Below are 25,718 nucleotides of genomic sequence, written 5' to 3' on the forward strand. Positions count from 1 at the left end.
GGCACAAGCAGGCTGTTTTAAGGGCAGAAGTGACACCGGTAGGATGTTTCAAGGGCAGAGATTCTTGCCAACATTATTTTTTTTTGTGTGTAGGGGGGTGCCACATACAGGATCCACCCCGCGAGCCAAATACTTTAAATACACCCCCGGTTTAGGGAATGTTTGTCTTGCAACAGAAAATAAAGCATTGGTATTTTGAAACTTTAAAGGCTTCTTCAACATTAGTTTTTAAAGTACTATAAGGACAAATTACCTATTGGTACATCTTGACAGAAGTCCTATAAGGGCACAAAGCTGTCTGCCTTATCTAAGTGAAATGTTTGCTTGCTTTCCACAACTTGTGGGACTTCTCTTTTAAATAACTCTAATAGGTTTCAATAACTTTGATCAATTTCAAAACAATAGTAACACTACCATTGAGGTTATCTTTTATATTTCAGTGTCCGTATGCTTGAGAAAAAAAATACAAGCTGCTCCTTTAATGCTTTTTTTCTCAATACGTAACAAACGCAAAGGTTTATTTGTACTTTTTGAAATAATATCAGATTTTTTTTCAGCTGGAGATACACTACAGCTACTTTGAGTATCATGAAGATGTGGGTCAGTGAGAGCACTCTGAAATTATGCAATAAATGTTGCCAAATCATTGCCGCATACTGTAACACCTATTATATGCCATTTAGGTACCAAATTATGATCAGGGAGGTATCTGACTTTTGTACAGTATATTATCCGATATTGTTTTATATCCACCTCTCCACTAGATGTCGCCACAATTGTTTAGAAAAGGAACTACCGTATTTGCTCGATTATAAGACGACCCCCTAAAATCTGAATATTAATTTAGGAAAAAAGAAAAAGCCTGAATATAAGACGACCCTATTGGAAATTTTTTTTACTAGTAAATATTAATTTATGTAAACTATTTTTTCATATTTAATAAAAGCTATGATTGAGAAAAATATAAAGGGGGTTCAAAGGCATATCATGGGGCACTCTGCCTCCAGAAAAGCCTTATGACCCCCCCATATAACACTCCCCCACCCCCAGTGCTTCTGACTCCCTGGTGTCTAGTGGAGGCAGCGGGTGGAGGCCAGCGTTAGTTCCGCCACGGCTTCTATGACGGAGCACCGGAAGGTCATGTGATGCCGGTGCTCCGTCATAGAAGCCCAGGCGGAAGTGCAAGCAGTAGCGAGGGTTGTCTGTGTCCATCAAGCAAAGATATGCGGGATGCGCTTAGACAACCTCCGCTGCTGATCGGGCTTTCACCCGCGCTCGGTGATAGAAGCCCCGGTGGAAGTGACCGCAGCAGCACTGCGGAGGATCTGGATCTTAGTCTCATAGTCAGACCTCTATTTGAGGTCTGATTAGAAGACGACCTTGATTATAAGAAGAGCCTTTGCTCTGAAAAAAACCTTGTCTTATAATCGAGCAAATACGGTGATTCTCTTCTATGACTGCAAGTATTGGAAAAATATGATTCTATTTTTTTTATGTTTGTAATTCATATTCACGTTCAGATTTTTAGTGGTAAACAAATAAAACACATCACAAAGAAAAGGAAGTTACAGTGTGAGCTGTTACTGGATTGCTAACATAATTGTGTGTTGAGGATATAAAATACTGTCAATTTATTCCTATTAGTAGTATATGAAAGTGGCGATATGTAACATGTATGCACACCAATGTATTTCTCAAAAGGAGAAGTAGGTAATTTAATATTGGTTTATATTATATATAATATAGAATATATTGCAGATAGATTTTAGTTTGATTCAGTTCAACAAGAGATTTTAAAATAGTACAATAAGGTGCCATTGTTCCACTGACTAAGAGTCACCTAGTTAAGCATATACAAGAGTAGTGAATGCCTTGAAGGATAAACTCATATAAATAAGGCCTTTATAAGGCAGACATATAATGTTTGAAATATTTGTAGAATATGTATATTTTTTTTTTTACTTAATCTAATGCTATGTAATAAAAGTACACTTAGTACATTAATGGTATACCTAGAAGCAGCTGAGACCCCAGAATATACATGTTTGAGACTCCCATGGAATGAAGTAAAGAAGAATAATCAAATAGATAATTTGGGTAAGTCTAACTAATAATACCTGTGATGCGGGAGTCATAGACTTCCAATCCATTTAGGAGTCCAAAAACCACCAGTCTTTGCCCAGTAATGGAAAACTGACCATTGCATATGGTTTTGAATCTGCTCTTTATTATAGGAAGCCTAGTTTGCTCTTGTTAATCTATACTATACTTAGCCTATGATCAGATGTAGCTTAATCTTGTACCCCTGGACATACACAGGCGCAGAGATGAGTGGATTTTTTCCTACTTACAATGGGAAATCCCACTATTATTTTATATAATGTTGTGATTGTCCTATGTTTGTAAGAAATGTGTATGTTTGTTGCACACTAACAGACACTCAGACTAACACAGACACACACACCAAAACACCAAGACATACATTGATATACCCAGACACACATAAACATCCACGCATGGGCTACTCACTCACTCGTTGTCTTCAATGCAACTCGCAGTGCAAGCTTCCCCGCGGGGTCATGTAATGTTACGTAACCTCGGTCAACCCCACTTTCCACCTCCTCCTTTAATAGCATATGTTGTCTTCCCTGTGGCATTCACCCCCCCCCCCCAATCCGGCCATGCGTGGGTATGAGTGGATGAGCCGGACCCAATTGTTTTGAACCCCAAATTCTAGGAAGATCAGAATTTAATCACATACAATTTATGCTACAAATCGCATCCTTACACAAGCCAAGTCACAGAAGAGGCAAAATTTGTTTTTGCAACAATACTGTGGCATCATGTGCAGCGTTTGTGATGTCAGCTCAAGCTAATACCATCCCTAGGAAAGGCAAAACACAACCAGGTGTGTACTGGCCATCTGGCACATACTGCTACACCAGCAGCAGATCATGTCCTGCAGTGTGTAGCTGTACATATCCAGGTGGCAGCCACACATATACCATTAGGGGGCTTCTGGCCTTAGTGCCAGGACTGTTTAGTCATCTCCAATCCGGCCCTGTGTACAAATGTAGGGAACACTGGATATACTACATATAAATCCAAAAAGAATGGAACACCCATGCAAAAGTTTGTTGGTTTTCTTGCAAGATACCTATTTAGCACACATTTCTGTGGGTCCAACTGACAATGTAAATATGCCACATACATAATAAAAAAACTGTGTGAGTTCCCCTTTAAGTAATGTAAGAATACATTTTGTTAACTGCTATAAAAAAGAAGAGAGAAAAGTAATGTAAATGTTATTAATTACATGTTTTTTTCTTGATGGTTGCCTTACCTTTGCTAAACATGGGGTGAACTGAGTAAGATGCAGTTGGTCGGATTTAATTTAAGGTGTGGTGTGAAGTGTTTTATTATCTTATTGTAACTGTTTCTTACAATTTGTTATATCTCATACAGCCACATGATCCCTTTTGTGTTTGAACATATCTGTAATAAAAATGCAGCCCGCCTCCTGAAACATCAAACATCTCTTATTCAACTGTTCATTTGTGAAGATCATTGCTGCGGTCAGTTGTAGTAACAGCAGCTTGTTATCATGAAAGCTCCTAGATGAGATTGGAATCATTCTGTAGTCTGAATACTAATGTTGATAAAACATTGAAGGGGATTTTCCCTTGTAAATAGAAAAATGCTTGGGTGATTCTTGGATATCCAATTACACATGGGGGCACAAGACTCTAATAATAGTTTTGCATCGATATCCCATGAGTGATATGTCAGGAAATAGGCAAATTAAATTAAATGTATGTTCTCAAGTAGCAGTCAGGAGAAACCGCAAAATTATATTTCAATATATCCGGCACTTCGGGGATAATGCAGCAAAGTGCAATGACCTCTATTGAAATACAATATTAAAGTGTACAGGAGTTATCCCTCTCAATTGGTTTAACTGTCTGCTTGGTGAACACGCCAGTACGCCTTCCGTCTGCATATACTGGTCACTATGGTTCCTGGCATCCATTCAAATCGACCTTTTTTAGAAACCAAGATGTTATGAACATTATTAGATTACTGTCCAGTGCCAATAAAATAACTTATCAGAGATATCAATCCAATAATTATCTGCTCTGAATTTAATTGTATTCAATCTCAAATCAAGTGTGTTGATTTCATGTGATGATATGATTAATGCTGTGCATTTACTTGCATTTGTCTTAAAAGTCCTTATGTATTTATGTTTTGTGTATGGGGTATTCTGGCTTTTTAGAGTCAGATAAAGTAAAGGCACACACTAACATACCCAGGCAGACACACATGCATACATTTACATACCCAAACACACTAACATACAGATACACACACTAAAACACCCAGGCAGACACACACACCTCAGCCTGTGCTTGATGCAGCTTGTGACGTTACGTGACCCCATCTTCTCCTGGAAGTTAGGCAGATAAAGGTAACTCCGATTGTCGGGATTTACCTCTTTATCCCTAAATTTTGACTCAGCTGTGTCTTCCACAATTTTTGACAGCATTACATTTATGAAGTGTTCCTCAGACCCCCTACCAATTTCCATAAAGCACATTTTACAAGCTTCATATGAGGTTCTATACATAATTATGGTTTACAGCTCCAAACAAGATGGCACCCCCCCAACTTTATATTCGTTTACCTTATCTGGAAATGGTAAACGCAAAGCCTAATACAAATTATCTTATCAGGAAAACATATTTAAGATGTGATATTTGTACAAACACATTCCTGTATTGGACATTGCCGTGGAACATCTGCAGTTACACTGTCAAACTGGTACAGCTTGCTAGTCCCTGAAAAAACAAGTATCATTGGTCAAAACAAGTCAGGGACTACATATGTAAATACACTTGCCTTTTCATGTTTTGCATCTAATAGGACCAGTTAATATTTTACTAAAACTAAATTGTCAGATATATTTGGAATGTTCTTCTATTCAGATTAATATGGTAGTTGCTGCTCCAAATTATTCCTTAGTAGAATATCGCCCACTCACCATTGCTAGTTAGCAGAATACGCCATGAGCTGGCAGTGTAATTATTAAGGAACATGAACACTTCAGCTACTGTGTTTAAACAGGCACGGAATGATCTAAAATACCTCTAAATAAGATGATATTTTACCTAGATGACGTGTACCATGATATTAATGGCTATAGGTGTATATAACATAATAACATTAACTTAGCCTGCTACTACTTATAGTATTGCCAACATGTCTTTTAAAGTTGTATTTTGAAATGCTTAGTTTACTAGGAAAATGAAAGCCAACAGAAACAGTACAAGAAGCACTAAGGACCCCCCAATCTTTTTCAATTTTTTCCTTCTATCTGCTCTAATCCAGTGATGGGACTAGAGATTAAGAGGTCTTAATTTCCTGGTAGTTGACTGGCAGACGTGAGTATGAAATCACAGTGACCAAAAACCGGCAAGGTAAAGAAAGCCTCAGGAAAAAAGAATGGAAGGTCTGCATATCTAATGACTTCCCCATGAGAAGAAATCCTACTGCTCCCTCTTGATAGATGCTATAGCACAAGGATCTCAAACACCATGGCCCTGGATGCAACCCTAGGCAGGGAAGGGCTTGCACCTTCTGGCCCATGGAGCAGGTACAGCTGAGTGTCACCCTGGCCCTTTCACTGTCCCTTCAGTAACTGTCACGTGCACGGGCACACACCCACAATAACACACTTACACTAAAACATACCCACTCCATCACATCTCACCCTATAAATAACACCTCATACCTCACTCCCTTACCCCATTACCTTGCCTGGAGCTTAACCTTATATCACCCTTATTGGACCAGCCCTGTTTAAATAATTTTGAAATGGCCACCCCATAGTGTATTGATGCACTGTAATGTATGCTCTTCTTCCACTTCCCACATGAAGACCTCCACTGGATCACTATTACCTCAAGAACTTACATTTAAAAACATTATCCTAACATGCAGAGCCATCTAAGATACTCCTCCCTCATACATTTCTGCTCTCATAACAAAATACTCCCCTACTCGATCCTTACAGTCTTTCCATTGTCTATGGCTTTCCTCCTCACGTATTACAGCTTCCTTTTCCCGCTTACAAAACTTCACTTTGCTGCCCCATACCTCTGGAACTCACTTCTACCGAACCTCCAGCTTTCATTCCCCCTCTCAATATCCTAGAAAAACCTCAAAACACCCCTTACGAAAAAATTACTGCAGTTTTTCTGAAGTAATACTGCTGTTTTTTGGACATGAAAAAACTGCAATACTGCACTTTTACTGCAGTATTACTGCACATTTACTGCAGTTGTACTGCATTTGTACTTCACTGTACTGCAGTTGTACTGCAGTTATTTTTGTACGGAAGTGCAAATGCAATAAAGCTGCAGTACATTGAAGTACAACTGTAGGGTTGCAATATAAAAAAAAAAGTGCAGTAAATGTGCAGTAAAACTGCAGTAAAAGTGCATTATTGCAGTTTTTTCATGTCCAAAAAACAGCAGTATTACTTCAGAAAAACTGCAGTAATTTTTCGTAAGGGACAATTCTTCAGAGAAGTTTACAATCTATGCAGCTAGAACTTATCTGCCATTACATAATCAAAACTTTTACACATTACACCACAAGTTACATTGCCAATCAAATTCTATTTGTAGTTCTGTATGTTTTGTGCCAATTTATATGTTTATGCATCATTGTATTATAAGAGTCTGCTAAATGCTAACTCGGTGAGTGAAATATTTGCATTAGAGTTCTTTGTGTTACAAAATAAACATTCTTTGTACAAAGATTGTTAAACTCAAACAATTCTAAAACAGAAAATCACTTGTATCAAGCTTAACTATGTTTCACTTATTTGTGACCAATTTTACAATTCTAGGCTATAATGATAAAGGCTTGACTTTAACGTATCCAAGCTTGATTCTGCCTTATTTTTATCAACTTTTGGCTTTTCCTTCCAAGCATATTAGTTTATATATATTTTATATATATATATCACAAGGTAGGCACAAATCATGTGCTGTATAAACAAAATCATGTTTTTTTCTCCTTTTGTTCCAATAAATGTCCTTTATCTGCAGATCTGAAGGCTGCCATTGGTGTCAGTCTTATACCGTATTTGCTCGATTATAAGACGAGGTTTTTTTCAGAGCAAATGCTCTGAAAAATACCCCTCGTCTTATAATCGGGGGCGTCTTATAATCAGACCTCAAAGTCTGACTATGAGACCACTAAGATCCAGATCCCCCGCAGCTGCAGGGGATCTGGATCCTCCTGTCTCAACCCCCCCGCCCCACTTACCGGTACTTCAGAGTCCCCGGTGTGCAGCTGGGGCAGCGTGTAGATGTCTACGCAATTTGCGTAGACAACTTCTGCTGCAGCTGGAAGGAGGTGTGGCTAGCAGCGGGGGTTGTTTGCGTGCATCGCGCAGACCTTCCCCGGCTGTCAAAGATCAGATTTCCCCGCGCGGAAACTTTTTAACCCTCTATACGCCACTCTGCCTCCTGAAATGCCTTAAACCTCCCTACATGCCACTCTTCCCCATAATATGCCTTTTAACCCTCTAAGTGCCAGAGTGGCATATAGGGTTAAAAGGCATATCATGGGGCACAGTGGCATATAGGGTTAAAAGGCATATCATGGGGCACAGTGGCATTTAGAGGGTTAAAAGGCATATCATGGGGCACAGTGGCATATAGGGGGTATAAGGCATTTCTGGGGCAGATGTGCATAACTGGGGGGCAGGTTGGAAAATGGAAAGAAATAAAACCAAAATATTTTTCTCAATCATAGCTTTTATTAAAAAAATACTTTAAATGAATTAACATTTACTGGTAAAACTTTTTTCCTATAGGGTCATTTTATATTCAGGCTTTTTGTTTTTTTCCTAAATTAATATTAAGATTTGGGGGGTCGTCTTATAATCGAGCAAATACGGTAATATTGTGGGGGTAGCAGAAGTATTATTAAATACTCATATACAGACACCAGAAGGCTTGTTGTTCCCTCAGAATTCTCATGGTGCGGCCACAACCACAAGGGATTCTGGGTAGGCGCATGGAAATAAGGTCAACAATGATCACCTTTTGCCTCTATATCCACTTTATACATGGAACCCTTGAAAGTAATTGCCAGCTGTACAAGACAGCCTTTAGACAAAGAGGTGCAGTAGCCAGATCACCGCTCATGGACAGCTGCTTTCCTGTTGGAACTCCTATAATCTCTTTGGGACAGATTAGTATGGTGACCAAGTTTCATGCATACTGCACAACTACATGTCAGTGTCCCTGTTTAAAAGAGACATCTAGTTGCTGACAATATGAGCAATTTATGTTGTTGATAAATGTGTTTATTACCCAGACTTGCTCTGTGCCTACCTGCTATGGAATGAGCTTTATAAGCCCCCTTCCTTTTGTGATGTCTTGATACTCCCCTGCTAGAGGGAGGTGTGGTTAGATAGGAAGCCCCAGCTCTAGAACACAATACCATCACTGCTCTCATTCATTTCCACATCCCTCCCAGGATCATTACCCTGCTGCTTGCTGTGTGTCGTTCTGCTCACCCAGCTGAAATTCAATGCACTTCATCTCTAAGCTCTCTTAAAAAAAGCTGCAGTGCTCTACCATCAGAAGCTATCAGCTCCAGATTGGTTACAGATCATAACGCTGGAGGACTGGTAAGAATGTAAAACAATTGTTTTGTGCCTTTACAAAATACTCTTTGCATTAGGAATGTGTATTGGTTGAGGCCAGCAATATACATATTTCAAGGGCAGCCAACATCTGGCAAGCCATATGCTAGCAATATCTCTAGAAATGATATAGCTATGATATATTGTTACAGTTAAATCCACAATGCATATTATGATCAGCCATCCACAGAAACTGCAATACAGAATATGCCAAAAAGCTAGGCTTTTGGATAAGCAATCCAGCTGATGTAGACTTCAACTCCCATAAGCCTGTTTAAAAAATATAGGAGTTGTAGTCCATAGCTGCTGATGTTCCAGAAGATGTGCATGAATGCATATCTTTTCCATGTGATAATAGAAACATACATGCATTATAGTCTTCATAATTTCTAAGCAATATTTGCTGGTGTTTACAGGTTCATTTTGTTATATCTGGAAACCTGGCACAGGATGTCTTTGCGGATGTCTGTAAGCACCTGATTATGATTCATATATGGATTCTCATAGTTTTCCTAATTAGCTATTCCATTTTCTTGCTGCTGCATCCAATATAAAACATATTCATCATTTTGAATATGTTTGCACGTTGACAAAAAATATGTGCTGTGAAAACTACATTGTTAACAGGTAGGATTATTTGGCTAAAAACAAATCTTTATGTTTCTCAAAGAAGATTTTTGTAGTCAAGCCATTACAAGGCTATTTTGTGCCATAATAAACATTTTGTCTTGTGTTCATATGTGGGATGACCATATATTTTGAAACCTGGTTATCCTTACATATTATCACCCACATCTGACCTCTAAAATACTTCTATTTTACATGCAGAATTCTCCTGCTTCTAATTTTGTCCAAAAGCCTACAATTGGAATGCTGAAAAATAGCAAAAAACAATCATATTTGAAAATGTTAGTAATTACATTACTTCTTGAGTTTTGGTTACTCATAATGAAGTGAGTCAACATTTTGGTTGTATGTGTACTGTAGATCTGTCTCACTTTTAAGTTTAAACATTTGTTTTCAAATGATTAACATGAGTCACAGTGGTACATTTTTTACACAACAAACACTGTTATCTTAAACTGATTTTTCTATTACAAAACAAAAGTAACACCGGTAGGTAGGACCCTTTGATTTTGTCTTGGGAGTGTTGTGTTCCAATATGGTCCTCACCGCTAAGTTTTGTATTGTTTGGTCTCAAAAAGTCAAAGGAAACTCCACCATCTAATTGTGGCCGTTTCTTCCAGCGACTCTCTGCAATGGTTGTGACTTACATAACACAACATAATCCAAACATGGTGTAACTGGAATGGCTATCATCGAGTGTGGTTGACCCACATGTATCCAAATGGTTAAAGAGCATGATATTCAGTAAACAGGCCAGAGGTTTGCATTTTGAAACAACTTCAGAACAAATTACCTCTTTGTCACAGGGCCAAGTTAACTGGAGTTGTCCTGGACCTTCCACGAGAGAAATTTTCGTCTAACTCTGGGTCGGGTTGTCTGGGGGCAGTTTGCACAAAGTGTTAAGTTTTGGAGGTCTTTGTTGGGGATTTGTGTGCGGTGTAGGCGAGTTGTGGAGCGCATCTGTGTCCTGTTTCTGATCCCATGGCCCGGTAATAGCCAGAGTGAATGTGGCTGGAGCTCCAGACCTTCAAAGGGACAATCATGTAACCTGGCTGGAGCCCTTAATCGTCCAGCACAGCCCTGTTTGCCCAGACGGCAGCCTCACTACATGGGGGATAACACAGGTGGGGGAACCCCCCTAAATCCCCGCACCTCATCCATTGCCTGTGTACTCCCCGAGCTGATGGGATTTGGAGTTGGCTTCTGTGTGTATTGAGAACGTCTGTTAAAGGAATGTTGATAGAATTAAGGCTCTATATAAATTCTATGTTCTTGTTTTACTGCATGAATTGTGGTCTGACTGATCCGTGGATAGCAGGAGCTATCCGTATGAGGGTACTGACTGTTGATTCCTCAGCTCTCAAACAGGGGTACCCAGCCTTGGGTACGGAGACCCTGTAACACTCCCACCAACATATAACAAAATGGAACATAGGGTATACCTCTCCCTCGTTACAAACATTACTTATAACAGATCGATATTCTCATCCGTTGTCATTCCGGTCATTGGTCTAGTCTGTCTGACTTTTATTATGTAGTACAATATTTAGTTGTGTAATGCCAATATAGGTATTCTAATAATGTTTTGTCATGAGACCAGAACTTGAACACTAGATCAGAAGTAAGACTGTCCTTTGTCTACTAGGCTTATCAAACATAAGCATTACAAAGATAATAACTAAAAGCAATGTTATAAGCAATAAGCCTAACCAGGGTGTTGCCTACAAACATTATTATTATTAGCTTTTATTTATATAGCGCCAACTTATGCAGCGCTTCTCATAATACATATATTCAAATGATACAAAACTATGATTGACGAACAAAGACAAAACATTATATTAGTTACAAAGGGCCCTACTTGCAAGCTTAGACATCTATGAGGGATTCACTATGAAAAGTGATTCTGGTACTAAGTTTGGAAAATGGGCCTTCCGCCATAGCAAGTCCTGCTGAATGGACCTTGACATTGGTTTCCACAGTTGGGAGCACTTTTTAAATCTTTATACTCAACCCCCTGTGTGTTGGGTAAATTTACTTTCAATGGCTCATTTAATCCCAACCTAACTTTTGTGGAACTCATTATGCAATAAATTCCTTGGGCATCTTGTTACAGAGAAAAATCCAGAGTAACCAACAAGGAAGAGGTACAGGCATGATACGCAACATGCAACATGCTCAATGTCCAGAATACATTAACAAAAACAAACATTTAAATGTATATATATTACAGACATTTGATGTATTGTTATTTTTTATTTCCTTTTGAGGGTTACCAGTTAGAGCAATCTTTCCAACTCCAAGACTCGAGGTTAGCAAACAGGCCACAATTTTGTTTTCATATAACACCTTGACCCCACACATCTCAATACAAAATCTAATAAATTAAATAAACAAATAAAATGTGAAACAAAAAACATAAGAATGATTATGAAAATTAATTGAAAATACCCAACTGCACCTGTTTTGGGTATTATAAAGAAGAACTATTCTGACAAAATAAGCTATAGCTACTGAACACAGTTTTTCTTTCCCCAGCCAAGTTCAGACGACTTAAGCATTTACTTCCAGAACATTATTCTTATTTGTACTATTTTACACATTTAACTTTAACCCCCCCCCCCAAACTACCTCAAATCGTATTTCAAGCAAAATAGGGGGGGAAAGGCTTAACTTAAATACTTTCTGAGTAAACCTACTACATGCTGGCATAGAAGTGACTGTTTACATTGACTCCTATTTTCCTAAGTCTCTTTTAATTTTTTTTGCTCTCCCCTTTGATTTTACTCCTTTGTTCTCTTCGCCACCCACTGTGATCTGAAGACCGTGGCAACACATTCACTTCTGTGTGATTCAGAAAAGAAGAATTAGTGTGAGGAGAGAAGTGGGGATGTGTGGTATTTTAAGAAGCCCATGTACAGCTGACATCACCAGAGTGGGAGTCATTGAAAGCAGATATTCTCTGCAGTTCCCATAGCAACACTAAAAAGCTCTCCTTTAATATATTTTAATCAATTAAACTGTTTTGGGAACAACATAAAATTTAGACACATTTATTTCTTTACTTTTACTTTTGTTATGGCATTTACATAGAAACATTCTGAGATGTATTTATTTTACCAGTGTTTTAAAATGACCATTGTACCAGTATGCACAATTTATTAAGATTCTTGTAGAGTTTGGTCTTAGGGAAATCTAACACTTACTGGGGAAAAAATTTTACTTTCTTCCCCGTAGGTAATCAAAACAACTTAACTTTTATGCACATCAAAAATATTTAACTACTATATAATTGGACATATGCTGTATAATACCATACAGTGTTTCAGCTGTGACAAGCACATACTTCTTTTTTTCTCAAAATGATACATTAATGTAATTATATCCTATTGTGTTGACTGTGTCTGACATAAGCAGTAAACAGGAGGCCATTGACGTTAATGAGTAACATTACATCGTACTCATCATAGAAACGGCTATCCCAGGAATTCAAAGGCAAACACAATGTCGGCCATTTTGAACATGTTCAGTGCTTGTTTCATACACATTTGTTGTTATACAAAAACAGGCTATCACAACATTAACAGAGACTGCAAATAAAGGGACAGTGTAGCTGGCACCTCTGGTATTGTAAATGTCAATTTAAAGGGAAACAAAATGAATTGCTTTTGTATAACACAGACATGTAAAAAAAAAAAATGCATTTAATTGACATTTGCTTTGTTTATCTATTGTAGGGTGCAGGCATGCCTTTGAAAATTAAAGTTCCCCTTATAGTTTCTGTCCTTTTTCTCGTGATCAGTGTGTCTGTTATCATTGCAATCGCATATGTTCAAATCAACAATGAACAAGCTCTGTCTCCAGGTCTCAAGGTAAGTTGGGAAAACTTGGTTGAGATTATAGTGTACTTTCTAACAGCTTCTATTTCACCTGGACCCATTGAGTTTGGTTTTGTAGAACATGAATATGGCATAAGTTAAAGGAATTGCTTTCCTTATAGCACGGTAAACCCAGGGCCTACATGCATACAAGTTTGATAGCTAGCAAATTGTTCAGTGATGCACAATGTTAATTATTTAACCAGATGGTAATTAGAGAAATCATTTTAGTTTCCCTAATCAAATACATTACATTTCAGCACACAAAGTAAACCTTTTTAATTGCGTTCTCAAGTCCTGAATGATTATTCCACTCCATTAACATATCTCTCCCGATTGTTAGTCTACCCATTGTTTTTCCAGGTTGGGTAGCCTTTCAGTGGCCAAGGAGAAGGGAGATACTATCAAGAGGAGAGATTGATTAGATATGCTAACTGTGTTGGATTCTGCCAGATTTAGCTTGTCTGATGTAAAGTTTTGCATTATCTCCAAAATAATTACCCTTACCGATAGTTTTAATGCATACATTTTTATTATGCTAAACGCTGTCACAATTTCACAAGTAGTTATTATTGGTATAAAGGTGAAGATGGATCTCAACAGCTCATTGATCTCATTAATATATATTATTAATATTAATTGCATTCTTTCTTCAGTACGGCATAGTACTGGATGCTGGATCTTCTCGAACTACCGTATATGTGTATCAGTGGCCTGCCGAAAAGGAAAATGATACTGGTGTGGTGAACCAGACCTTCAAATGCAATGTGAACGGTAAGAACACATCTTTCATTTGGACATTTCCTTAATTGAGTTGATATGCAGCAGAACATCCCTAGCTGTGAATTAAAATTGATCACAGCCAACATTTGGTTTTCTGCAGGATAATTATCCACTTTTATTACTCCAAAAATAATGATAGTTATTGTCGGCAGAATAAATATTGGGCCAAGGGAATCAATAGTGAAATTCTCAATTAGGCAGACAAGGCATGTAACTAGAATACAATGTTTTTGAACAGTGTGGGGGGACAAAGGTGGAGGTCTTCAGTGTACCAAGTACCTAATTTATGATTTACTCTTTTGTTCAGGTGCTGCTCCCTTTCTACTTATATCCCCTCATATCCATATAGTTGCCTGTGCATGTCCTACTAAGCATTTTAGTGTAATATAAAGAAAGCCATGTGGTTGTAGCTATACAAAAAATTAATTTATTGTGTAAAACCTAGTGTAAATTCATTCCATTTACCTACTAGATAAACAAAATATAATCAGTTTTTTCACCTAATTATTTTTATTTATTGTTTTATGTAGCGCCATCATATTCTGTAGTGCTAATGTATACTATTTATATGACGTTGATCACATGGTGCTATATAACAGGTTTATTTTAAAGTTACATTGACATCATGCACCTTTAAACTACTATCCAAGAACATCTTTTTTTATCGTTACCTACTAATATACTGGTCCAGACAATTTCTGTGTGAAAGGTGCTGCTCTACCGAATTAACACGTTTGTAGCATTCCTAATGCTGTTAAATACCTAAACCCTAAAATAAACTTAAATCATGTCAAATTATGCATTATTTATTTTTATTAAATGCTTAATTGTCACGTGACACAAAAGCAAGCACTGGTAAGTTGCTGCCATGGAAACTTGGTGCCATTTTGCTTGATTTATGTTGAGTAAACCTTCAAGGCTAATAATAAAATAAAAACATTTCATAAGGTTCAGCATGCAAGATAGAGCTAATTTAATGTGTTGTGTTGTGTAAGTGGAAAAGCACCTTTAAAACCAATATTAACCCCTTAATACATGTACGGGCTCAAAATGCATTGTTTTCAATGCGTTTAGGGACCGCCCATTGTCCTTAAGGGGTTAAAAAATGGGAATTGGCACAGACTAAAGACAAGATAGCAATTAATTAACATTGTCATGTTAGAACACCAAATAAAAGGTGTGTGTAATATTAAAAGATAGAAGCAACAAGTCATCACTGGACTTCCTCCTTACTCTAGACATCCTGGTGGCTATACATAAAACTGCTAGAAGACACTTGGAAGAGCTTCAGGTAGTGGCCCATAATCTTTGAGGAAAGCCGAGGGGCAGTTGCCCCACTGACCCCCTTGGTAGCCCTCCCCGGCCTGTCAGGTTGAAAGGATTTGCAAGACAGCAGTGATTACCACATGCAGGGCCGGCCCTACAATGGGGCCGACTGGGGCAATTGCCCCAGGCGGCACTTCAGAAGGGGCGGCACTTTGCCGCCCCAAGCGTTTTTTTGGGGGGTTTTTTGAAACGGAGGAGAGAGAGAGGGGCACCGAGTGATTTTCGCTTACCCGCTCGGCGCCCCTCTCTCTCTCTCCTCTGCGGCGAGTTTACCTGTTCGGTCTCGGTGCCGGCTTGTAATGCAGAGCGCCGGAAGTGACGCGAATTTCCGGAGCTCAGCATTACAAGCCGGCACAGTGGCAGCACAGGGAGACTCGCCGCAGGACTGTTTAAGGGTAAGTACCGGGGGGGGTAGATACCGGCGTCGGCGGGGGGCGGCATTTTAAACTTCGCCCCAGGCGGCGTTAAGTCTTCGGCCGGCCCTGACCACATGAGTAGGGTTATTTGTGTCTTCTGTGTGAGAAATTGGACAATATGTATAAGCCTATATGTCTGTATTGTCAGGTGAAGTGTGGGAAGCCAAATACATAACCAGTTTTACCAAATTTAAATCTGCTTTGAAATTATAAACATAATACAGACTGTGTTTTTAGGGCAAGGGATATCCAGCTATGCCAATGATCCTGATAAAGCTACCCTGAATATTGATGGATGCATGAAGAAAGTGAGTGACGTTATCCCACTCAGTCAGCAAAATAACACCCCAGCTTATTTGGGAGCCACTGCAGGAATGAGACTTCTCAGGTGAGTAATTGATCTAATTAAAGATCCTGAAAAGAATGTTGGCGGCTCCATCATGACATTTAGCTCTGAAAAACACAAGACAAGTTTGTTTTTGAGAAACGTAATGAGAACTTCAAACTTTGTATTGTGGGAATAGATGGGGAAAAGGTTCAAGTTCATATGCAGTATGTATAGTAGTATATCTCCCAATATATTCTAAAATGCTCTCTTACATTTTCTCAGCAACTTATTTCTTATGAACTTAGGTTGAAAAATGAAAGCGCAGCCAAAGGAGTTCTTACCAGTATACACAAATACTTCCAAACACAACCCTTTGATTTTAAAGGAGCGCACATCATAACTGGTCAGGAAGAAGGAGTGTATGGATGGATCACTGTCAACTATTTAATGGGAAACTTCTTGGAGGTGGGTGCAAATAATTGCAGTTTTTTCACCAACATGTTCCTTCTGCACATTAAGGAGTAGTTGCAATTCTGTGTGAATGTTAATTTTATTTACATAATGAACAGCAAATTATTATTTCCTATATATTACAGAAGGGCAGGGTCCCCAACTCAGTGTCAGTATATGTAAATGTAATTTTGTTATGTAGGTGTATTGAACTTCAAGTATGCATTTACAGCTCTTGATATATGTCACTTCCAACCAACACACCAATTAGTGTTCAGCAACATCTACTGAGTACAGTGATTGCACCCATGCATAGGTTTGTCACGTTGTTTGGGAGCTAAAAGGCCACATTTGGGAGGTGTGCAAATTTAAACTTGGAACTTTGACATCAGGTCATACTGCGCCAAGGTCTTATTTGGTATACCTTTGAAGCTAGGAATTTTTCCCCATCAAACGATACATTTCTTGAAAACTTAACACCCCAATGTATTTCAAATGGTGGTATTTTAACACTTTCCTTGCTAGGATTTTTTGGAAGATAGATTGCCAATTATAGGACTTTGCTGATAAAAATAATTTTTTTTTACATTTTTTCCAGCTGGATGGTTCCCCGTATGGTGCCATGGTGATATCACTGGAGTCTTTTTATTTTCTAATTTTATTACTTTTTAAAAAATATTTTAACTATTTAAAAATTTCTATTTTTTAGTTTACTGATCACATGGTAATTAATAAGCTGGGCCAAATTGACCTTTATTGGCTGCAGTACCTCATAGTTCACAGTTCTCAGGAGGGTCTGGACAGGCCCTCTGAAACTCTTCCTTTTTACTAGGTGCCGCCATCTTGAAAGAGGCAGGATGCTTCCCACTGTGGCCCTTGCTATTGCTCTCAGGAGCTTTTACATTGGCCCCCTGGTTGATCGCTTCCTAAGCTCTTTGTACATACTGTTGTGGAGGAGTGTAGCCAGAGAAAGGAAGATGGTGGGAGAGAAGGTGATGGAGGGAAAAATAAATAGATAGAGGTAAAGGATATCATACTTTTATTTTTATAAAACACTCTTATATTTTTTGGTTCACAGAAAAGGTTACATACAACCAAATTATTTCAAGTCATGAGTGAAGTTAGGTAATGAATGAATAAATTAATATTATCTCTTCGTGGAGCATGACTGTTACTGTATTTTTCGTATTCAATTAGAAAAATATTTGGAGAGCATGGGTACGACCCCACGGAGCTGAAACAACTGGAGCTCTGGATCTGGGAGGAGCATCTACACAAATATCTTTTATTCCAGAGAAGTCTGAGCAGAACCCAAACAACACAGTAGAAGTGACATTATATGGCTATCAATATAATGTCTACACTCACAGCTTTCCATGCTATGGAAGGGATGAATCAGAAAAAAGACTTTTGGCATCATTAGCCCAGGTAGAAATTATTATATATGTTTGAGATTATACTGTTTCTGATTTGTTATCGCATGCTACATGAATCCATTTGCACAAGGTTCATAGAAAATGTGTTTGGAGACTTCAAAAATGTTGGTCCTAACAGAGGACAAAACATCAATACTTATATTTTCCACTTCCTGAAAAGTTCATTTTGAAGATCATTTTAGCATTTGAGATATCAGTTATTGTCATAATGTCATGCCCAGTACAATAATTCTCGAAACTGAACTGTCTTGTACCTTGTCATTTTCCTCATCAGAATTCCCCTAAAAACGTTTATGTTGAAAATCCATGCTACCCTCTCAATTACATGGTAAATTTAACAACGAAGCATATATTTGGAAGTCTGTGTGCTGCTCGGTTTCGTCCGGCAAATTACAACCCAGATCAACTGATCCGTTTTAAAGGGACAGGAAATCCCGGGATGTGTATGGAAAAGGTGGCCATGTTGTTTAATTTCACTGCATGCCATGGTGAACATGACTGTTCATTTGATGGAGTTTACCAGCCCAAGGTGAAAGGAAAATTTGCGGTAAGCAACACAATTACTAGACAGAATAACATTCTGAGGAGCATATTTGTTTTTACCACAACCGGCCATCTTGGATGTAATCTTTGAGCAACAATAAGACCACCAACCATAACTAGAACTTGGTGGGTTTAAGAAAAAATGCATCTTAATATAGAAAGAATGGCCAGATCCTATAGCAAAAATGATTTTTGCTGATGTTTTATTATCAAACAGAATTGATGTAGTTAGATTTTTAGGTATTGTTGTTGTTTTAACATAGAAATTATGTTCATTGCTTGAGTTCCAACATTACTTGTATTCATAGCTTTGCGGATTTCTTTTTAGGCCTTCTCAGGATTTTACTATACAGCCAGTGCCTTAAATCTTACTGGATATTTTTCACTAAATGAATTCAACTCAAGTATGTGGTCTTTCTGTACTCATGAATGGAGCAAGGTTCGTATTGTATTCATAATATAAGTACTGTGTATGCTGAAACAGGTTTATATCAATAGAAAGACGTAGAAACTACATTGTATAGGCATTTGGACAGAGTTGGCATCTTTTACTTCCATAAGTTGGCCGTAAGTGCTAAAATAATGTTACAACTTTGGTCTGACAGTAGGATTTTAATGCATTGTGCACAAAGGGATCATGGGAAGCTGAGTAAAATTAGCATTAAATACCTAGCCTATGAATTCGGTGCGTTTCATAGGTATATTGTTTTGAATAACTTCAACACTTAACTAAAGAAAAAAAGTTGCATAGGTTATAGATGGTTTTTAGTTCTAGATTCAGTTACGTCAATTATACGTGATACAGTTTGTTATATAAATTTGAGTAATATCTACCATTAATCTTTTCTTTTTTTTTGTCAGCTCCCACAAATTTTACAAAGGTTTGATGAAACATATGCAAGATCATATTGTTTTTCTGCTAACTTCATCTATTATCTCTTGGCTCATGGATATAAATTTGACACTGAGTCTTGGCCACAAATTAATTTCCAGAAGGAGGTGAGTGAGACTGTTAGTATAGAAATAAGGACCACAGTAAAATATCAGATCTTTCAACCTCTTTTTTCTGTGTTATTCTACCTATCCTAGGTGTAAAAGTCAGAAAAGCATATACCTTGTATATTGTCTTTATTTTAACTGGAGCTCTCATCATTGTCAATAACCATTTGGCTGCGATAAGCTGGCTGATGGTCATGACTTTTATAGTTCAAGAGTGTATATGTACTCATTTTCTTTTGTCAGATTTTGGATATTTTTTTTGTTAGCAAGTAATTATGTTATATTTATGATGGTAAATAGGTGCAATGCTTGGGGATAACATTCCTTATATGTTAGCATATATATATATATATTCATTTAATAAATATGAAGAAAACACAATATTACTTCCCACATCTGTTACATGATGTTTTGCTAAATAATATTTCATGATTGAAGTGCACATGACATGGTTGTCCATTACTGCAACACTAATTCTTTTTTTCTGATTGGCAGGTTGGTAATAGCAGCATAGCTTGGTCACTTGGATACATGCTGAATCTCACCAACATGATCCCTGCAGAGAGGCCTCTTATAATTCTGCCTTTGAGTCCTTCCTTGTTTGCAGGACTTCTCTTTTTGTTTACAACGATATCCGTACTGTGTCTGATATTCCTCTTTATTTTGCTAATCCGTGCACGCTAAGTCTATTTATTCAGTCAAGCATGGTTGTTGTGAACAAGCTAAAGCACGGACCTATGTCTTCTTGATTAGTACACAGAGACGCTACGACAGCCGTCTGTCTAAAGAGCATTGTGCATTCTAAGCTTTGTACAGTTTGTCAAGAAGATGTTCTGTGTTTACAAAAGGTGTGTTCAGGCAACGTTTCTTTGTACAGATTGACCTCAGGGACACTGGTACAGAAGGCGCATGGACATGCATTGAGTAATCTTGAGCCAGTCTAATCTTTATATAAGGGAAGAAAAATGCAAACCGAGCCGTGCTTATCAAACATGCAGCCAAGATCGGGGGGTTAAGATTTTTTATTTATTTATTATCTTTATTTGTATTTTTATGGTTCATGTCATGGTACAATGTACATTTTCTGATGGTAAATTAACCTAATAGCAAAATAATGAATGTGCCCTGTAATCGCATTAAAAAAATCTTACTCCCCCACCCGCAGGCATTTTCCTGATTTTGATTAAATGCTTCATTGAGAAGCCTCATAGATTATAGTTGCCAATTTTGAGACCAGAATAAATTTCCATCCTGTGGAGAGATTTAAAAGAAAATTTTAAAAGGTGTTATATATCGGCTACTAAACACATCCTTAGAAGATGCTTTCCTTCTGTAGGCTGTTACATCAAACAGTTATATTTATTAGGAGCTCCTGTCTCCAGAAATATTGCTCATGTGAGCAACACCTCCCTCTGCTGTCAACATTCATAAGAGGTAACCCATCAGTGCTCATGTGAACAAGCTGATAGAAAACAGCAATGAAACATAAATGCCTGTAGCTATAGTGGAATACAGACATCCAGTGCAAATATTCAGACATTGCTCAGACAGGGTTGGGTTGAACTCATTGGAGCCAGATGGTTTTAATGCAGCCAAAAATAATTACAATAACATTGGAATTCAAAAATGGAACATTTTGCAGTTTATCAATGTGAGAAATACAACAAGGTATATGTTTATCAAACTATGTACTGTATACTGTTTGGAGTTATTTCAGCTGACCATGAGTTTTTTCTTGATCTGTAGCTCCTGTTGTAGTGAGAAAAAGGGCCACCCTGTTCAGTGAGTGATGAGTGCCTTTTAAGAGGCTCTTCCTAAGATTGAATTGGTGGTAAATATGTATTAGGGTGTTGTGAAATAGGGATTTTGTCCATAACATATGGTTTTTAGTTGCATTCATGTATTTTATTACTTTTTCAGGTTGTATACCAATTCACTAAAGAGTATAAAAAGGGATGTTTGCTCTCATAAAGGAAAACTATAACGATCATTAAGTAGAAAAAATAACCCAATGATGAAACATTTTAGATGCCCTTTAGTTACTAGAATTATAAATGAAGGGAAAGAATACAGCCATTGTACTCTTCCTGTCTTCACAGCCAAACCACACAGACATACAGATGATCTCTCTTTATGGTTGTGGTAAAAAATCTTAAGTGCTTCTCTGAACCAGATAGACACAACAACCTAGATAGAGATCCTGCTTAGCCTAGTTGTCTAGGGAGAATCTGTACCTTCATTGGCACAGGCTTCCATGTCCCCTTTCCGGCACATTATTTACAGCAACTGTATCATATCCCAGGGCTCAGTATCAGATGTATGAGTGTGAGGAAACCTAGGTCAGGGAGGTATGCAGGTTAGTAAGGGGACCTCTTATTTCCCCAACCAGCCCTACTGTATTCAGGAATCCTAAGAGATGGACTATTCTGCTTAAAATGGCTTAGTGCGATGTTAAATACCCGTAATTACAAACAGTCCAGCAAAACTGAGCAAGATGTGACTGAGAAAGACCAGAAAAGGAAGCTAAAATTAAATATATGATATAAGATATAATTATAAATATAACTTGTGCAATATTTTCTGGCAATTATACTTTTAAAGGCCGTTTACTATGTAAATGACCTTTTATTTTCCTTTTAAAATATTATTTGTAAAAAATGAATAGTTTGAGTCAGTATGGTTTTATGGCAATGGATCATACCAAGATAACCTGTGAAGTCTCAGGGAAATTAAATAGTCAATTGAAATTGTTAGCATCTAATAGTTGCACCAATTTTACAAGAAAGTCCCATTATGTAATTATAACTGTTTGTTATATTAATTATATTTGTTTGTTTTGTCACTTCCACTGCCGGCCTATATTAACGGAAACTCATAGTGTTGCTAGGTAACCCTGGCGGTGGAGCGGTGGAGATGATTAAATAAACAGGTACCAATGAGACCAAAGCAGACCATGGGCTGAACATCTACTACCTTCTCAAAGTAAAACTTTCTTACATTATAACTAAGTAAAACTTAAACATCTAAGCCACCAGCACCCATGAACATTTTTACATATACACTTGCTAATAAATTTGCTATATGTATATTTGCCCCACAAAGACTGTTTTATTTACCAAATAACAAAATCTATGTTACCAGTACAATGCCTGAATTCGTGTCCCGTGCTACAGAACATAATTGCGAGCTCTTGCGTGCCTGGGCACAGCAGTTTATAGCTTGTTTCCTAGCATTTAAAAAAAACAATAGATTAAGCTACAGGGCTGCCAAACATAAAAAATGTAATGTAGAAATTACTTCAATTAGCAAACAGGCCATAGGGGGCACCTGGCTTCAAGCAGTAACACTTGAAAGGTAATATCATTTTCTAAATGTATCACATTCATTATTATTAAGTTATACACATGTGAGTTATGGTTTTATCCCAATTTCAAATACATTCCAGGTATCTCATATTTATTAATACTCGACCAAATGATGCTCAATTGGCATCTTCCTCTTTGTTATCAAGTTACTGTAGTGATATTGGGAAATTATGCTTACTGGGCTTAAAAGATCAGGTATGGCTAATTGGCTAATTCTTTTAATGGATAAAAGCATGGATGGTCCCCTAAATTTCTTCTGAATAGTGTTTCCATGAAAAACATCCCAGTTTCCATTGCTGTAGTGAAATTGGCACCATTGCCCACCCAAAGCTTCCAATTGACCAGGTTCAGCTGTGATCCTATGATGTCATAAATACGTTACAGACTTTATTGTGAATACAACACTAATTGATCTCCATAGATACGGCAGTGGAACAGGCATTGTGTTGAGAGTGTAGTCTGCATGGTTCTAAAGTTTGAGAATGCACAGTAAAAGAGATAATCAATCATATACATATACACCCAGTAAAACCAGGTAGGTGATGCCTCACCTGGGAACACAAGTGTACTCATGATTTAGATAACAAATTACCCAATGACAAGACCATAAGATATTACAACATTTTTGATTGTAAGCAGCTCTTTTGCACTGTGACAATTTGACAAATTACTGAAATCCCTGTAATGTTATGTCAGGTTCAGTAATCTTCATTTAAAGAATCTATTTTGTGGCTGGACATGGCAGGAACTCAGGTGATTGGTTGAAGCAAACTGATATAAAGTTCATTAACCAGCTAAAAACCGCTTAAGAGGACCATCCTGAACTCTTAGGGGGTTTATTCACTAATGAGTTAGAAGTAGAATTTGCAACTACTGGGAGCTATTCTGCATCATGATATTGTAGATGGGGCTGTAAACACTGATGGCTATAATGCAAAGACAGCTCAACCCTTTCTGGAGAGAACTTTGCCAGTGACGTCCCTATAAAATACATATTGAATTCAGGAAATTAACTATGCTGTCAACTCCAAGTTTAGTGAATAAACCCCTATGCCTCCAGAGTGAAATAGGGTCAAATAAGACATTGTATATGATGGTCTTGAATGAAAATTGTATTTAACTTAGAACAGGGAAAGTTCAGATAGTCCTCTCTAAGCTATAATTGCAACCTGTAATAGTAGAAAAGTCTCTCCTCCACAGAGGGTTTGATGTGTATTTTTATTGTTAACCATTAGACTTATTTGAGAGCAGGTATTGTTGTAGACAAAATAGCACCCAGTCAAGAATACCCTTTGTTCACAATTATAATATGTTTACATAACACATTCTGATTAATCAGAAAGGAGGAACATCAGAGAGCAAAGGGGGGTATAGTGATATCTGTCACAAAAGGGCAATTCGCACTTGTAAAGCTGCACAGAGATGCTACAACTTCAGATCTGTCCCCCTAGGAAAAATATGCCATTGCCCAGTGCCCCCTGCTAAGACGAGCCCTGCATGAGGGAACAGGCAACCATGTCATATGTTGCAGCTTTCCCTAGGCCGTATCCGTAAAATGTATTTACCGTTTGCCTAGCCAAAGTCAGCAAGGACCCATATCAAGACTTCGATTCACTTTAACATTGGGAACAATATAGCCAATAAAAGGTTATTTCTTACTAAACTGGATGTTTATTTGTGTTAACATATTTACAATACATGACATACACAATGATTCATAATAAAAGCCTATTTATCACTTACAAGAAAAATAGCAATGTTACACTAGCATTCACCAAGTAGTTACATAAGTACAGACTGTAATATTGTTTGTTATTTTATTTCCCATCAATCTGCCCATCTATTTTTGGATACATTGTGTGAAAATGTTTACACGTGCATTTAATGAAGACAGCAGAACTTAAAATACAAATATCCAGTGATCGGGGCCCGCCACTCTAGGGTACCCTTTTAAAATCTGCTGGTTGCAGCAACGATTGGATGATCTCTCACACTCTCTCCCTGCACGCAGTCTGATCCCGCTTGCAGGAAGTAACATAACATACATTTCCTGCATGCTGGATCAGTCTGCACAGAGATAGAAAGGCACAGGTAAGCTGTTTAGTGGCTGAGATGGCACAGGCAAGCTGTTTGGGGGCTAAGTTAGAAGGGGCAAGCTGTATGGGGCTACTTGTTTGGAGGCTAAAATAGCACAGAAAAGCGGTGTGATGACAATGCTGGCACTGTGGGACATGTTGCTTGGAGAAGTTGGGGGGGAGTCATTGTTTGTACTGGGGCCCTGTGACTTCTAGTTACATCCCTGCCAGTGATTCACTAGTAGGACACCTTTCGTATAGGGCTTTTTTTGATAAGCAGGAAAATTGTTAATGCATTTCACACACAAGATATGATTGGGTATAATTTGAGAATTGCTGTGAGCAGAATTGTCTGTGCACATTTCATTTATAGCTCCCATGTGTCAGATACAGTTAGATGTTTGCAGATTAAAAAAGGAAATGGGCAATACAAATAATAAATGTATTTCGAAGCTAGGTCGGGCACAAATAATCTAGACATACAAAAGCATAATGTTCTTACAATGAAAAACTGAATGAAAAAAAGCATTGATGTATGAGCCTCTGCGGATGGTTAGTACAATATTGTCTTTACAAATTCAGAGAAAAATAATTAAAATGTCTTCAATACAGATAGCTTAGAAGGCCCTCTAACAACAATTGACATGCCATGCACGTCACAGAAAAACACGCAGTTTAGGACAACTGATCTGCCTGGCATGTCATGGGGTTAAATGAGCTTAGAAAGTGATAGATGATCACTTTCTTCGTTTAGCAGGTGTTGCTGC

General features: G+C 37.8%; 1 protein-coding gene across 1 annotated transcript; it reads left to right on the forward strand.

Annotated features, from left to right (window-relative positions):
* The first annotated feature begins 13,098 nt into the window (after positions 1-13,098).
* On the forward strand, positions 13,099-20,195 carry LOC149300730 (ectonucleoside triphosphate diphosphohydrolase 3-like). The gene is made up of 9 exons (XM_089484898.1): positions 13,099-13,224; positions 13,887-14,004; positions 15,993-16,143; positions 16,389-16,548; positions 17,731-17,961; positions 18,244-18,516; positions 18,841-18,951; positions 19,374-19,511; positions 20,007-20,195. Exons 1-9 carry the CDS (start codon positions 13,099-13,101, stop codon positions 20,193-20,195), a joined length of 1,497 nt encoding a protein of 498 aa, XP_089341024.1.
* Positions 20,196-25,718: the final 5,523 nt, after the last annotated feature.

The sequence above is a fragment of the Sceloporus occidentalis genome, unplaced genomic scaffold (genome assembly GCF_023333645.1).
Source record: "Sceloporus occidentalis isolate IW3139 unplaced genomic scaffold, rSceOcc1.0.p SCAF_23, whole genome shotgun sequence".
Classification (NCBI taxonomy): Eukaryota; Metazoa; Chordata; class Lepidosauria; order Squamata; family Phrynosomatidae; genus Sceloporus; species Sceloporus occidentalis.